Source organism: Rhinolophus ferrumequinum, chromosome 4 (genome assembly GCF_004115265.2).
Source record: "Rhinolophus ferrumequinum isolate MPI-CBG mRhiFer1 chromosome 4, mRhiFer1_v1.p, whole genome shotgun sequence".
NCBI lineage: Eukaryota > Metazoa > Chordata > Mammalia > Chiroptera > Rhinolophidae > Rhinolophus > Rhinolophus ferrumequinum.
Genome location: NC_046287.1, coordinates 70,335,718 through 70,353,389, shown reverse-complemented (window position 1 = coordinate 70,353,389; position 17,672 = coordinate 70,335,718). Strand labels below are relative to the sequence as shown.

Sequence of the window (17,672 nt, the reverse complement as noted above, 5' to 3'; positions counted from 1 at the left end):
AATTGTCTGTTCATGGAATAGAGGGAAATAAACTGTGGGGGCCATTACTTACGACATAGTTCTATTAACCACATCAGTTTGTTTTTTTTCAAGTTTTACTTTCGATTATATGTCTATTCTTATGTGTAATTTTGGAGAAATTCCAAGTCAGATGATGAATACATCAGAAAAATAAAACACAGTGGGAATAGAAAATTGAGTATAGGAAAGGGAAAAATAAATGACAGCAATTCCTTTTTCCAAGTATTTATTGGACTCCTGACAATATATTCCTCATAGTGAGGAAACAGTATTACCAAATTTCTTAAGACAACCTTAAGATTGTTATAAATCCCTTAATCTGTGTTCTTTAGTTAAAGTATTTAATAAGCTCTGAATTTACTTGCAACCTTTTTCCACGATATTTTCTCTAGATATTTTGCCATATATATGTATATATATATATATATTGCCATATATATATATATAGAGAGAGAGAGAGAGAGAGAAAGAGATTTTGCCATACATATAATATATGGTATATATATTATATAAATATACATAATATATAATATATATATTTATATTAGATATATTATATATTATATAAACATATATAATACATATATACCATATATTATACATGATATATATATATACACACACACACATATGTATATGTATATGTGTCTCTATATATAATATATAATGTATGGTGTATATATATTATATCATATATAATTTATATATGGTGTAGATACATATTATATTATATATTATATATACAATGCAATATACAGATGGTATATTAGAGAATTGTACACTTGAAATCTATATAATTTTGGTTTCAAATGTACAATTCTCTAATACACCATCTGTATATCACATTGTGTGTTCGCCACCCAAAGTCAAATCTCCTTCTGTCACCATATATTTGACCTCCTTGACCCTTTTTACCTTCCCCTCACACCCTTTCCCTCTGGTAATCACCATATTGTTCTCTGTGTCTATGAGTGTTTGTTTCTTTGTTTGTCTTGTTTGTTTGTTGCTTTTAGTTTTATATCCCATTTATGAATGAAATCATATGATTCTCAACTTTTTCTGTCTATTTCACTTAGCAGGATATTCTCGAAATCCATCCATATTGTCATAATGGCAGCATTTCATTTTTCCTTATGGCTGAATAGTATTCCATTGTATATATTTTTGAAAGACCTTATGGCACCAAAGTGAAAGTCCTGAACCACATGGCTTCACTAGTGAATTCTACCAAACATTCAAAGATGATTTAATACCTGTCCTCCTCAACCTCTTTCAAAAAATTGAATATGATACAATACTTTCTAACTCATGTTATGAGGCCAACATTACCATGATATTAAAACCTGGCAAGGACAGCACACACAAAAAAAGAAAACTACAAACCATTTTTTTTTCTGTTGAATACACATGCAAAAATCCTAAACAAAATACTAGCAAATTGAATACAGCAATACATTAAAAAGATAATACATCACATGATCAAGTAGAGTTCATTCTAGGAGCACAAGAATGATTCAATACATACAAACCAATGTGATACACCACATTATTAAATAAAGGATAAAAATCACATGATCATATCAGTAGATGCAGTAAAAGCATTTGACACGATATAACATCCGTTTATAATGAAAACACTCAATAAAATGTGTATAGAAGGAAAGTACCTCAACATAATAAAGGTCCTATATGACAGACCCTCAGTTAATATCATACTCAATGGTAAAAAATAGAAAGTTTTTCCTCTAAGATCAGGAACAAGACAAGAATGCCCATTCTCACCACTGTTATTCAACATAGTAGTGGAAGTCCTTGCCAGAGCAATCAGGCAAGAGAAAGAAATAAAATGCATCTAAATTGGGAACAAAGAAATCAAATTGTCACTTTTTGCAGACAACACGATTCTTTACACAGAAAACCTTATATACTCTGTCAAAAAACTATTAGAAACAATAAACAAATACAGTAAAGTTGAAGGATACAAAAATCTACAAAAATCCATTATACTAACAATGAAATTTTAGGAAACAAAATGAAAAAAAAATTCCTTTTGGAATTGCAACAAAAAGAATAAAATACCTAGGAAAAAAATACCTAGGAAAGGATGTGAAGGACCTATACACTGAAAACTACAAGACATTATTAAAATAAATTGTAAAAGACACAAGAAATGGAAATATATTCCATGTTCATAGATTGTAAAAATCAACATAGTTAAAAAGGCCATATTGCCCAAAGCAATACACAAATTTAATGCAATCCCCATCAAAACCTCAATGGCATTTTTTAAAGAAATAGAACAAAAAACATCAGATTTTTTTTTTTTATTAAACCACAAAAGAATTCAAATAGCCAAAGCAATCCTAAGAAAAAAGAACAAAACCAGAGGTATCTCACTTCCTGAATTCAAATTATACTGCAAAGCAACAATATTTTGTCATATATTTATTTGCCTGAATTCAAGAATATCAAATCTCATATATTCCCTTCCTGTATTGATCCAATTTTAGCATGACTTGTTTTGAATCTTCTATTCTGAGGTCACATGTCTGCTGCTTTGTTTTGTAAATGCTCACGCAAACATATCAGTCTAGTGTAAATTTAATATTCCATCCTCCTTTATCCCTTCCCCAAAGAAGTAAAGAATGTTAATAACTCATAATTTTTAAAACCCATCTTCTCTCCTGTCACATTATTTAGAAACAATCTCTCATTTCTAATCTTACATTGCCTTTGCCATTTTGTATCATTCCACAAAGATTACTAAAAATAATTTATAGACCAGTCATGATGCAAGTTATTTTTTTTGCGAGGAGTAGGGATAGGTGGTTCTAAAAAAATAAATAAGCTTACTTTCCCCATACTCCGTCTTTCTGAGGCCTCCTACTTGGATCTCCTTATTTCATCACCAGCTCATTCCTTACCCAATTTTTACTTTTAACTGAATCTACTTTAACCGAATCAGTAAATGGACCAACAACCTAAGCCACACTGGAGAATCGTGGGTAAATATATCTGGGGAATAAAGGCTTCAATATTATACACTAAGAAATCAATTATAATCTTTTCTCATTTAAAGCTCAGAGAAATTATAAACTGTAATAATTAAAATTACTAAAATAAAAGATGCAACACCAAGTGCTACCATGGATGAGAGCTGCTGGATCTCTCAAGCACCACTGCAGCTGGGAATGCAAAATGATAGAACCACTCTGGAAAAGTTTGCCTATTTTCTGTAAAGTTAGCAAGATCACACAGATCTTGTTAAATTCCTTTAAGAAACTTTTGATAAAGTCTGAGGTGCACATTTAACTACATTTCTTTTGCAGGTATCAGATTATGTACAATCAATGATCATTTGCTGCCCAGATCCTTATTAATTTTATTGAAATAACTAAATCCTCATTATCGATTGAAAGTGAGTTTAGATTAGACTCATTTCATTTTCAGTCTTAAATTTCATAAAATCATTTTCACATAATTTCCATCTGATACCACATCACTAAAATATTTTCCCCATCTGTTTTTATGTTATCTATATCTTTTATCTAAGTTGTGTGATATGCTCCTTTAACATATCACATATATGTAGATAACTCCCAAATCTTCCCCTCTAACTTTTGTTTTCTATTTCTTCAGGCACAACTATTTTTTTTTATTTTGTCTACCTGATGACCATGCTCATCTCAAACTCAACATAAATTTACTATTTGGTACTTTCGAGAAGATAACAAATAATCTACATTTGCCTCAATTTTTAGTTTTAAAAGGTAGAGGTAGCTAAATTTCTTTTTAACACTAATATTTCATAATTGTAGAATTTTTTTAATTTAATGAAACTAATCAGCTTCCCTTCAAAAAACAGCACTTGTTTTTGTTTTCTCACCCATAATCAACTGATAATTTAGAATAGCCCATAACTTCTTTTTTTGGTGGGGGGGGTAATTTTGTTTTTCATTATTAGTTTCAGGTGTATAGAACACAATAGTGATTAGACATTTACACACCTCACGAAGTGATAACCCTGACATGTTTACTACTCATTTGACACCGCACACAGCTATACAATACCATTGACTATATTCCCTATTCTGTGCTTTACATTCTGAGACTATATATATATGTGTGTATATATATACACACACACATATATTACGTATGTATTATATATAATATATATTATATATGTAGCATATATATTATATTTTTTAATTAGAGTTCATATTCAGTATTACTTTTTATTAGTTTCAGTTGTACAGTGTAATGGTTAAGCATTTATATATGAAGTAATCCCCCAATAATTCTAGTACCAATCTGACACTATGCATAGATTTTACAATATTATTGACTATATTTCCCATACTGTATTCCACATCCCTCTGACTATTGTGTAACTACCAATTAGTACTTCCTAATCCGATCACCTTTCTCACCCATCCCCCAATCCCTCTCCCTTCTGGCAACCAATAGCCCATAGTTATTTTGAGTGTAACACTAAATAGGTCACCTCTGCCTTTGAATAACCTCCTTAAAGCTCAATAAAAATAGAAAGTATTTCTGATACACATTTGTTGAAATCACACTGATAACAAAGGAAATAACATGAATGCAAACAATGTAAAGCTACTGAAAATTAAACAAACTCCGGTGAATTATGGTTCTTAGGAGTAAGAAGTTTCAAAGGAGAATGTGTTTAGAATATAAAAGGAAGAAACGCTGCAAGACTGATTTAGTGTCAAATGGAAGTCACAAGGTCACTGGCTGAGCATAGAAAGTGATGAATAACAACTGTGCTATTTCAAAATACAGCAAGAATTTGCTTATATGTAGAATATTTAATGGATTGAGGGAAGTGTTAGTAAGTTTACAGTATAAGTAATAAAAATAAACAGTTTTGAAAGAGATTCTAATAAGTGTTGCAAAGAAAGAACATCATGTGACATTAGAAATAATTTAATAATGATTATGATCTTAAATGGGTTTTCTGGCCCCCTTCCATTCTTTCTTTTATCACGCCTCTTCCCCCCTGATCATTTTACAATATTTATGGTAACATAATAAAAGCTTTTCTATGCCAGAACATCAATAGATCAGAATTTATGTTTTTCTTTCTTTCTGTGTAGCAGACATACACAAAGTAATCAAAGAAATATTATTTAGTATAATTGAGCTTTCGTATATGGATATATTTCAGCAGCACAAAGTTATATAACACATACTAAATAGTGACCGTAAATTTTGGTACTAAGCCATGGAAGGCACAAATAGAAAGTGTAAATTCTTTTCTAACTCACTGTCCCTGCATCCCTCCAGCCTTCAGAGCTAGAGATATTTCCTATGCATTTGCCACCAGGTTTATACCCACCGTAGTTCCCAATGCTCTCTTATCTGCTCACAAGGAGAATACTAAAACTTATTGTATAGTATTACCAGGGTTCTCTTCTGTGCTTGCTATTTCCATCCCCTTGTAAATATATTTCTGGGTGTATTAAATTAACAATCTACTTTGTCAATTTAATAACTGATCTACTTTGTTAGGAAAGGTAGTTTGCATATGGAAGAACCAAGCTTAAATTTGAAATACTAGTCGGGTTCAGATTGTGTCATTTTCAATCTAAGTCCAAACCTTTGGACATTATTTGTTATGAAAAGTCATTTTAAAAGTCTGAGCTGAGGGTGGCACAATGGTATTTAAAGTATGCTTTGTGATGTAAATTAGAAATAAACCAATGAATGGGTACCAGTAGAGTGTGTCTAAATGAAAGTATATTTAATGTTTTAGTTTGGTCTTGTTTTAGTTTAGTCTGGAAACAGAGACAGCCGGCTGGCTGCAGAAAGCATACAGGAGAGTGCTTTTGAGAGGAACACTTGTGAGAGAATGAGCAAGATAGGAAGACAGGACTGGGCAGGGAAAAAACTGACTTGAATGCCCTTCAATTGAGGACCAGCTTATCCTATGAGGAGGATCTCAGGGACCTAACTGCTGATGTGAGTTCAGCATCAGTTCAAAGTATCCTGGGAAGCAGAAAAGCATCCGAATGGAGACCATGGACTCTGGAGGCAGGCTACATGAGTTTAAAATCTCATGCAACCATTTACCAGCTGTGTGATTTGGACAAATAAGTTAACTTCTCTGTACCTGAGTTTACTAACTGTAAAATGGGCATAATGATAATTACTTGCCTTGTGGGGTTATTTTGATCATTAAGTGTGTTGTTGCCAGTGGTGGTCTTAGCCCTATTAAGCACTACAGAAATGCTAGCTGCCATCATTATTAGTAACAGTGGTATTACTTTCTCAATGGGAGAGCAACCAGAAGATAAGCTTTACGAAAAATCACTGTAATTTTTATTGGATAGTATGGATGATCACTCAAGGTAACATTTAATTCTAGCATCTTACAGTTAAGTGTCATCACTTGATTTATCAGCATGGGCAGGTGCTTCCACGTGTCATGACATTCACAAGACTGCTGCTGGGTGATAAGCACAATTAAATTACCCATAGCATCTGGCCCTTTAACCAGTCACTGACAGGACATTAAGGTTTTATATGTGTTCCCTCTAGTTTTCTGACATTCCAACAGCTCATTAATTCTGGTAACAATATACTATTTTAGATGCAAATGTTTAAGATGAACATAAAAGTGAGTAGTGAATAATGCCTTCTATTCATTGTATCATTTTACATTGCTATTTTATTGAAAATATATATTGGAAACAACTGAAATTGATAATATACATCTTTATTTCTTAAAGTTATCAGTTTTATCCAAAATTAACTTAAGATATTAAGTAATTCAAATGAAATTGCTAATGGATATTTTACAGCTTGATTAAATATTTCCAAAATATTGTAATTTAAATGAAAACCCAAGAGAACTTTTATTACATGTACATCAAATACCAAAAGCACAATAATGAATACAGTTTGGGATTAGAAAGAGCAAAAGCAATAGAAGAGAATATAAAGCTGAGAAAGTTACCGTGAATCTATAGTAATTAAATATAAGATAAAAATATCCTTTCAAATCAATAGGGAGGTGAGAGGAGGAATTGCGTATTAAATAAATGAGGTTGACATAATTGTTTAACAGTTTAAAAGCAAAAGTGAAATCTCTACATTTTCTACAATAAAATAATAAATTGACTGTGCAATAACAGTTTTATTTGAAATGTGAAACAAATAATGGAAAAAAAAAAAAACATGTTAGAAGAGCTATCCTACTTTGTATGGAAGTCTCCAGGGTATACTTTACATCAGAAGCGGCAGAAGAAAAGATTTATTGATTGACATGCGTGAAAATTAAAATTCTCCTGAAGGTCAATACTCCCATAAACAACACTGAAGTAATTTAAATATTAACAAAAGTACCATCTCATTTGAATCCAGTTTCTAAAGAAGTCTTCCATTATGTAGCATTAGTCATCCCAATGTCTACAAGGATTCCTGTTGTTGGCATACATTTTCTGCAACGTCTTCCGGCTTTGAGCCCCGACTCCCGATTGGAATCTACACTGTGATAGACTAACTGTAGGCAATATTTAAAAAAAAAAAAAAAATACATATATATATATATATATATATATATGTATGTATACACACATATTATATATACACATATATATGTATATATTATATATTTGTATTATATATGCATATATACTATATATAGTGTATATATATATGCTATATATAGTGTGTAGATAGTAGTGTTTATTGTTTGTCCATTTATATTTAAAAAATAATTATTGGTATATTTCCATTTAAATATAAATGGAAACATATAAACCTTGCTGGCTCTTTTCTGTTTATCTCCTCTATCTTGTGTTCCTTTTATCCTCCAATCCTGCCATCAACTAAGTACTTATTAGTATTCCGTTTTGTCTCCTCTGTTGCCTTTTTAGCTAATCTCCTTTTATTTTTATTGTTCCGCACATCACTTAGGCTGTGTTCTTTGATTTCCTATTCTTCATGTCTCTCCATGTTTCACTTTGAATCATCCCTATGCAATTTTTTTCAAGTTCACTGATCTTCTCTTCTTCAGGTTATAATATGTCAATTAAATTCATTCAATGAATTTTGCACATCAGGTATTTAATTTTTTTGTTCCAGACATTTCATTTATCTCTTTTCTTTTTTCTGTTTTTTTTTCCCTAAATTTTCTATTTCTCTGCTGAGATTCCTTTTCTGTGTATTCATTGTGTCCATCTTTCATTTAAAGATTTGAACACCTTTATAGTAAATTCAAATCTTTGTTAATTCCAGCATTTGAAGTAAATCTGGGCCTGTTTTTATTGACTGATTTTTCTCCTGGATAGGAACATATTTTCCTCTTTTGTATGTCTAGTAATTTTTTGAGAGGCTGGATTTAGATGTCTTCACTTAAAGAATAATGTTGATAATTTGGGACAGTGAACTCATTGGCATGTCAGCTAGATCCTGTTGAGGCTGCATTTTAGACTTGTTAGAGTTAGCCTAGAGTAGCCTTCAGGGATAGGGTAGCCTCCAGGGATAGGGTAACTTACTCTGGGGTCTCAACAAAAGTATCTGCACTCTAATTAGATGGAAGTTGAACATCTTCTAGAGTTCTATAATATTTGCAGACTGTGTGCAGCTCACATATTGCCTAGTGATTCTTCTCTAATGATCATCATGTATATCATCCTATGCATGTACAGCACTATATTTAGACAAAAACTTAAGGGTATCTCTATGCAGATTTCTGGGTCTCCTTCTAAATTCAGTTCCCCTTCATCACTTACACTACCCCTCGAAATCTATCCCCTTAGCATTCCAGAAATCTAATCCCTCTTTCCTTTGCCCACCAGCACCACTGGGCAATATGTCCCTGGGTATTGATCTGTAAATGGTCCTCAGAAATAAACTTGAAATGAAACAGAAGTTCACTTCATGTTTCCTTGCCTCAGGGGCTACTACCTTGTTCTGCCTTTTGTCAAATATCTGAAAAGCAATCACTACAAATATTTTGTCCAGTTTTGTAATAGTTATGTGAGAGAGTAAGTCCAATACTCATATTTTTCATCATGGCCTGTAAGAGGTATGTTGTTAATAGGGCTATTAACAGAAAATCTGTTTTGTGCTATTTTCCCCCCAATTTAATGGCAAGATTGTACCTTCCTACCTATTTACAAACAGACTTGGTGATGTAATTACCATTGGTCAGTAAAATAAAAAGTGATGTGTTAATTCTAAATGTAACATAAGAGGCAGTGCTCAGTTTACCATATATCTTTCCTTTGTTGTTATCCTTGAAAGCATATGTTGAGATGGATCCTTCACCATTTTGGTCCGTGGGTGATTAGAATCATCAAAGCCCCCTGCTGACTCATTCTGGAAATGAACATGAATGAGAAATAAACCTTTGCTGGGCTAAGCCTCCAATTTGAGAAATTGTTTTACTGTATCAGAAACTAGATCATCTTTTCTAAGAGCTTTAATCCAACTACACTATCTGTTGTTTTTTCCCAGAAACCCAAGTCTGTTTTAAGTTTCCTTGGGAATCAGAACTAGTGCTTTTCAAAGCAAGCAATTCTAAAAATTCCATGTAATCATAAAAATATACATTAGCTATATAACAAATCAATAATAATAATGTGCATTTGACTCACACTAACCCAATTTATTATGATCAAATTATAATAAAAACTGTATTTTATAACAAGGTTTCTTAAATTGTTTATCTTGAAGTTTATTCTTGTTAAGTGTTCATCTATTTATAACACTAAAAACACATTCCCATTAAGTGAAATTCAGAGACAAGACAATAAGGCTGACTGACTAAGGGGAAATGTGAAACAATTTTTATGTAAAATCTAAATGTCAATAAGCACACCTTAAATATTCTTATTAAAGAGCGAAAAAGGTAGTATAAATAAATACACAAGAAGTTACATTGTAGACAGCTAATGAATTTTTGATAATGATTTTAAGAATATAGTTCCCTTGAATGGCTTCCATGTAACTTCCCTTACATTATAAAAGTAAATACATGTACTGTTAAGATGACTTTTAGTACGATCTTCAGATGATAAATTAATCATCAATGTAGTATTTTTTGATCATAGAAAAAGAATGTGATATTTGATAGGGAACATAATTAATTAGTACCTATAAGATTGCATTATTATTTGAATACATCAGCAAAAAATTATACTACCACAACTTAGTTTTATTACATTTTGTTAAGAGGAAATTTGCATAAAATATATTAGAAAACATTGTACCAACTCATTTTTTATGTTTGTGTTTGGTATTTAATGTGGATACATCTCTTTGAGATCTTAATTGTTATTAAAGGAAAATATGTGTTAGAAAGAGAAAAAAAGTATGAAGAACTTATACCAAACCACTTATACAGATGTGTCATAATGTAGCAGAAGATCAAGACAAGCTTATGAATAAGAAAGAGGGGGGAATTCTGAGGACTTAGTAGGTTTCCTTTGTTATTAAACACATATTAGAAACAAAAAAGTAATAGTCTGAAATGGGCGAAATTTTCATTGGATATTATCAAGAAATGGGTTTTCATTTCCCATGTTCTACCACAACACATTCCATAAATTAAATAACCCATTTTAGCCAGTATCAATATCTGCTGAGAAGTAAGGGAAAGAGCCATAACCAGAGGACAGTAGGAATTTTTTTTCTTCTTTCTGTCTTACAAAAGCACTTACTAAAAATGCAGTTGTAAGTAATCGCCTCTCATTACTTAAGTATTCATTTATTTTACCCTTATATAATAATTCTATCAGATAGTATTTGTTCACTGCATGTGACATGACATTTTTTGTTTGTATTTTTTCCTTTATAAATCAAAAGAACATGAATGCCTATGAAGTGAAAACAATTTTTAGAGACTAATATCTCACCCACCAACTTTGCACCATCTACATTTTGAAATGCTGTAATTTTGTGTTCTATAATATGTAAAAAACAGAATGTTTTGCACATAGGGGGTTTAGTCAGGCCCCTTAAACAAATGAATAGGTCAAGAATGTCCACTTTCACTTCTCTTAGACAACATTGTCAATAGGAATAAGATAAAGAGATACCAAAAATAAAATCCTAGCATACAAGCGTAAAAGATTATATTTATACCATTAAGGCCATGTTTGAACAAATCTAAGTCGAAATTTAGTTTGCCCAATAAAAAGCCTATAAGAGAATTTGCCTCAGCATATTATAGTGCCCCCCCAGCATTATTTCAGGAAATCCTATATATTTAATAAGACATTGATAATTTTTGTGGGGGGAGGAGGAGAGGAGATGAAGTGATTTTTTTTAAAGGTGAAGATTTCTAGAAGTTCTATTAACTATAGAGAGAGAACGCATGGACACATAAGGAAAAGAGTTAAAAAATGCAACTAAAAGAAACCCAAATCAAAATGTATGAACTATTCAACACGGGTGTGGTGGGTAATTTGTTGATTCACATAATTGGAAAGCCCAGGGGTAGATTAGTTTGTCTCTAACTGCATCCATTTTTTTTAAGCAATTTTTCAGGAATGTCTCTGTGCCCTTTTCTTTCTCTTTCTGTTCGTTTTTCTTCGTTTTGCTGATGGGCTGAATTCTCAGGCAGACTGCTTCCAGGTGGAAGCTAGCCTTAAAAGTTTCAGGTTTTTATCAAAGTTAGTGTCTGTGATCTGAAAAGAAGAATGTGCCACTTTTTCAAAATTTAGAGCCAAAATCAAGAGAGCATTTCAGTCACATGCTTATGAATGAATGAATCGCTTTGGTCATAGAGAATAACATCCCTATGAGAAATGGACCGTTTCTAGAGAGAGTTAGCCCCAGCGTGCCCCATGGACTGACTGTGGAGCGTCTGTTGTCAGTAAAGGAGACTGAGGAGCTATGCTGTATAAAATGTTCAGTCCTCCAGTAGTCAGGGAATTGTAAATCGAAACCATAGTGGTATAACTTTTACACACTCAAACTGGCAGAAATTACAAAGTCTGATAACACTGAGTGTTTGCAATGATGCAGAGCTACAGGAGGTCTCATACTCTCTGGTAAGAATGTAAATTGATCCAGTCAGTTTGGACAGTATCAATTTAATAAGCAATTACTTACTATCTGGTAAATTTGAAGTACATTCTCTACTACCTCACATCTATGTACTCAATTCAGCCCTAGAAAAATCTTGACCAATTATGGAATGAAACTTGTAGAAAAACATTTATAGCATCATTGTTACCGGTCCTGCTATCCTAGAAACAACCTAGAAGACTGTTAGTGGGAAATGGATCACTAACTTCTGGTATATCCTTATAATAGAACATAGCAGTGAGGATGAATAAACCAGAGCCAAAATAGATGACTCTCACAAATCTAATACTGTGTGAAAAAAACCTAGTCACTGAAAAATGCAAGTAATATAAAGGAGAGAGACAGAGTGCGTGTGTGTGTGTAATGCAAACCTTTCAAAATTAAGAAAAATGTTTTAAGAACAAATGCATAAGTAGTAAAATTATAAAATGGGAATGATAAAAACTCATTTCAGGATCATTTTAACATTTGGAGCTCCCCTGAGGGGAAACGTTACACTGAGGGTTTCATCTACGTTAGTGCTAATAAATATTTCTTCAACTGAGTGGTAGGCGCCATCATTTCTTCAATTTTATATGTATAACTTTTTTCATAATTTTCAAAAATGGAAGATGGGGACTACTAGTACATGATCGTAGGGATGGTATGGATGGGTAAGGGAGTGATAAACAAGGCACAAAAGTACAAATGGTCAGAAGTACTGGAATTCATTTTAGTTTAAAAACAAACTTTTATTAAGGAATTATTGTGTACAAGGCACCAGTCTAGACACGGGATGGTCAAGAGCCTCAGGGAGGGATACAAGATGAGTGTAACCTCATAGTTCATGTAGCTATCTCATTTGCTAGAGGAAGAATGGCTGCTCTTTCCATTCCAAAATGAAAGTCAGTTCCTGTGTGTGTGTGTGTGTGTGTGTGTGTGTGTGTGTGTGTTAGAGGTGGGGGATGGTAAGACTAATCTCTATCAGGATCCTATGAGGATTGAAAATGCGGAAGGTTCAACACAGGCCTCCCTCTTTACCTCAATCTGCTGCTTCTTACAATGAGTCAGTCAGTACACTTCACCTCTGAGTTTTCAATGGCACACGTGGTGTAAAATAAAATACAGTACTTCATTATGTTTATATTTCATGAAAGCAGTTTCTTTTGTTTCAAACTTGGCTTTACTTTTTTGGCCCATGATAATTCTAAATCAGGAATTTCAGAACACTGGTTAGTTGACTGTATTGAATCTTGTTTTTCTCATGGGAATTTCTAATCTTTTAAATATACTCTTTTTCAAGACTTAGAAAATATCGACAGACATAAAGTCATACAGAAAAAAAAAACCATCAAGATACGCTTGAGGAAAACACAATAGACATAATCAGACATATTCATTCTGATCTTTGCCTTGCTTTCTGTAAATCAGTACTAAATAGTACCAAAAGGTCCCGTGGTAATATATTGTTTTAGCCCCTTTGGAGATTTTTATTGAAGGAAAATTTCCAATTCATCTGTTTGACTGAGTTAATGTAGAAAATGCAAAGACAGTAGATAAATTATTGGAGCCTCTCTACTAGTCAGTAAAACATGCTTTCGGCTACTGAATATGACTGTAAGAATATGAGTGTTCCAAAAAAGGAAAATTATCTGAGGGGAACAAGAAATTAGTTTTGTTGTTGTTTTGGTTTGTTTGCTTTTGAAGAATAAATACAAAATTTTAAATGAACTAGAGAAAATATTTGGATACATATTGAACCCTTCAGTCCTTTATGGAACCTATTATTTTGCTTACGTTGTTCTTTGTTTGTTTTGTTTTCTTTTCTTTTGTCTTTTCCTGCCAATTCTCACTTGTTTTATCCCTGACTGCTCTCTATTTGATTTTGAAGTTGCTGATATAAATTTTGTCAGAGATATTCCTAAGGAAGCATTTAGTCTTGATACTTTAATTAGTGCATTTGTGTTTAAGATGACCAGTGAAATACAGAATTGCTTGCATTACCCGTTCTCCCACAATCTATCTGCTAAGGAATCAGAGCTCCTTACCCAGACTTATTCAGGCATATTGCTTTCGGGCAACTGTGGAAGCCTCATTGATTGAGATACAGTTGAACTGGACATCATGGCCCCTCTGAACAACTGGATACTGAGTTGACCTAGAAAAGAAAATGTGATGCTAGGAACATGCAAAACAGAATAAGACAATACAAACCATGTTAGGATATAGTAAATTCAGTTTCACATAGCCTAAGATATATAACTTTAATCATCAATATACACAACAATGCAATATATGCCCAATTACATATATTTACTGTTTTGCATTTCAGAAAAGAAAAGCAGTATACAGAAGCACAATATATTCAAAATTATTTTCTGGTTTAAAATGTTTATTTACTATCAATGCATTGCTAATTGCTTGCAATTTGCCTTCTGTGATTATACTAATATGTTTAACATAGACTATATATATATACACATACATATATATATAAATATATATATATATATATATATATATATATATATATATATTTAATTGGATGATTCTGCATGCAATTATTTATGACCTAGATGTAGGGCTTCTATTCTGAGTGAATAAATATTTTCTTATTTGCTTTGCTTATTTAAATATAACAAATTAAGATTTCAATCCCCCTGCCATATCCACTCTACTTACATCTCCAATAGTTTATAACACCTAGTATAGCATTTTTATGTTAATAAAAGATCTCCCATATAATGACATTAAAATTTATACCAAGAAAAGTTTTCCTAGTGTGTGTATATATTGTTTGTATATATATTGTATGTATTATATGTATTGTGTATATATATACATACATATATATATAGTATGTATGTACGTATTGTATGTGTGTGTATATATGATATGTATGTATTGTGTATACACACACTCACACACACACACATATATACAGAAAGTTAGTATGCCTCAATATTGCTGAAGTGAGGGATGTACTGTATGGATCAATTCATGCAATAATTAGGTATATTTGAAGGAAGTAACATAGTATATGTGTTAAGATTTTATGTGTATATTATCTATAATATCTTTTAGGCAGTTCTAATTTAATATATGCCTGAGTTCCTTGAGGAAAGATTGAAACAGAGGCCTCAAAACTCAGAAATCACATCTACCAACACAATGGCCTCACCCATAGTTTTTGAACATCACCCAGTTGAGTTACTATGTTCAAAGATTAAAAGCACAATATAAAAAGGCTAGGCCATAATTAGAAGAACACACACTCAGCTGAACACAGGCTACTGAAATAATGTTTGCAAGATCAAATGCAATGACTGTAATCAAAGACTATATAGGTCTTCCATGTTTTTTCCAATATTGTCATTAAATTTCATAAGAAAAGACCTTTGCTTAAAAAAATAATAAATAACAGATTTTAAAATAGATTTCACACTGTTTTAAACTTAATAGCTCAACAAGTTTAACACCAGTTTTATCTTGTTTAACGTTATCATAGCTGAAGCTTTTCAAATTTTCTATGTGGACCTGAAAACGACATATGTAGTTTCAAAATGTAAGAAAAATATACATCTTGTTTTCAGAGAAATTATCCCACATTTTATCAGGGTTTGGAATTATTTTTTTTTTCCTTTGGTTAAGTGCTCCTCAGAAGCTATGATGATGAGAAGGTGTAAGTTACCAAAACATGTGGGCTAGGATTGGGAGTAGGACTAAGGTGAGAATAAGGACTAAGGAAAGGGAAAGAAAGCTAAAGTCTAGAATTCAATCAACCATCTAACATTCTTCTACTAAGTGCCCAGTAGAAACAAAACACAATTTTAACTTTGGAACATATTTTGGAATACAGAGAGGATTTCATTTTTTGAATTACAGAGAGACATACATTTAAAAAAGAATGGCACTACATTTTCTTCATTCAGGCTGCTATCACAAAATACCATAAGTTGGATGGCTTAAATAACAGAAATATACTTCTCACAGTTTTGGAGACTGGGAAGTCCAACATCAGGCTGCCAAAGTTCCAGTGTCTGGTGAGAGGCTGCTTCCTGGCTTACAGACAGCCAGCATGTCATGGATTTCCTCACTTGGCAGAAGCAGAGAGACAGAAAGAAGCAAGCTGACTTGTGTCCTTTAATAAGGGCACTAATCCCATTTATGAGGGCTTCACCCTCATGACCTAATTATTTCCCAAAGGCCTTACTTGTTAATACCATCACATTGGGGGATAGGATTTCAACTTATGAATTTTGGGCAGACACGAGCACTAAGTCTATAGCATATGCAAAAATAAATGAACAGAAGTATGCACAAACTGCAATGTTATATGCACAGGTCCCGGAAAGGACTGGATTGTATCTTACAAGAGTTTCTGATATAGATAGCAGAGTAGGGATGCTCCAAATATGAACAGGAGGGGAAGATATTGATCCATATATGTGAAAAGAAATAATTTGATGCTATGAAAATAACAAATTCTGACCAGTTTGATCGTCTTATTGAAGCCTTCTAAACACTCAAGTTAGTTATGTCTTTCAAATATGGGAAATGACTTTGTAATTTGTGAATGGTTTGATATGTAGAATTTTCCAACAAATTGGAAATAAATTTCCAATTTTATGATGTAATTACATTTACTTAATACTATATTTTAATACATCAAGAAAATTATTTATTAGAATATACATCGGGATGCACTAAAAACAATAAATGCATATATTATATGTATAATATATGTATATATCTGCAAGATTGTAAAATGGATTCACATTCAGTATAGTAAAGGGTGAACAAAATCCAATATTAGACTCTATGAAATGTAGAGTAACTAAAGATTCACAACTGAATAATGCATTTCAAATACCTTGTGATGTAGCAAGTATGGGCACTATTTTCTGCTTGCAAAGAGAAAACATGAGTCATTCAGTCTGTGAGTATTTTTTGAGCAGGGGCCAGGTATAATGTCAAGTATTCAGGCTGTGACCTAGAATAAAGCTAGCATCGTCTCTCATTGTATATATGCAGCCTTTTTAACTAGCTAAACCCACAAACCTTGTTAGGACTATGTCAGGCATTTATATATTAGATGTGTGCCCAACCATCCTAGCCCAGTAATATTCTACCAAATCAGACATCCTCGTGAAAACTATAATAATTCAAAATATACATCCAGGTGGAAAACATACTGCAGATAAAAATGAACTAAATAATATATGTGTTGCTTTTATCTTTCTTTAAAAAAATGCATGTTAATGATTTTCTGCTTATCAGTTTCTTGTTTAAACCTTTCCTCTGTCCGTAGGAGCGGATGCTGTCGAAGCTCAGTGTAAAAGATTTGAAGTGAGAGCGAATGAAGATGGCAGGGTGCTGTTTTCTGCAGACGAAGATGAGATCACCATTGGGGCTGAAAAGCTGAAAGTTACAGGTACTGTAGACTGAGTTCTTGGACTATTGTTTACTTCTTAAAAGAATATGCAAGTGAATAGGAAGCTACTTTATAAAATGTGTGATCCACATGTCTAACATTGAGTCTCACATAACATCACGATATCACAGCGTTTGATTTTCCAATAGTCTTCCAATAGAAGGCACTG

General features: G+C 32.4%; 1 protein-coding gene across 1 annotated transcript in view; it reads left to right on the top strand.

Annotated features, from left to right (window-relative positions):
* Window positions 1-17,672, top strand: part of SGCZ (sarcoglycan zeta) — a 797,227-nt gene that overhangs the window by 739,073 nt on the left and 40,482 nt on the right. Inside the window, exon 5 of the mRNA XM_033104564.1 lies at window positions 17,381-17,503. Coding sequence (XP_032960455.1) covers window positions 17,381-17,503 — 123 coding nt within the window. The remainder of the gene's footprint in view (window positions 1-17,380; window positions 17,504-17,672) is intronic.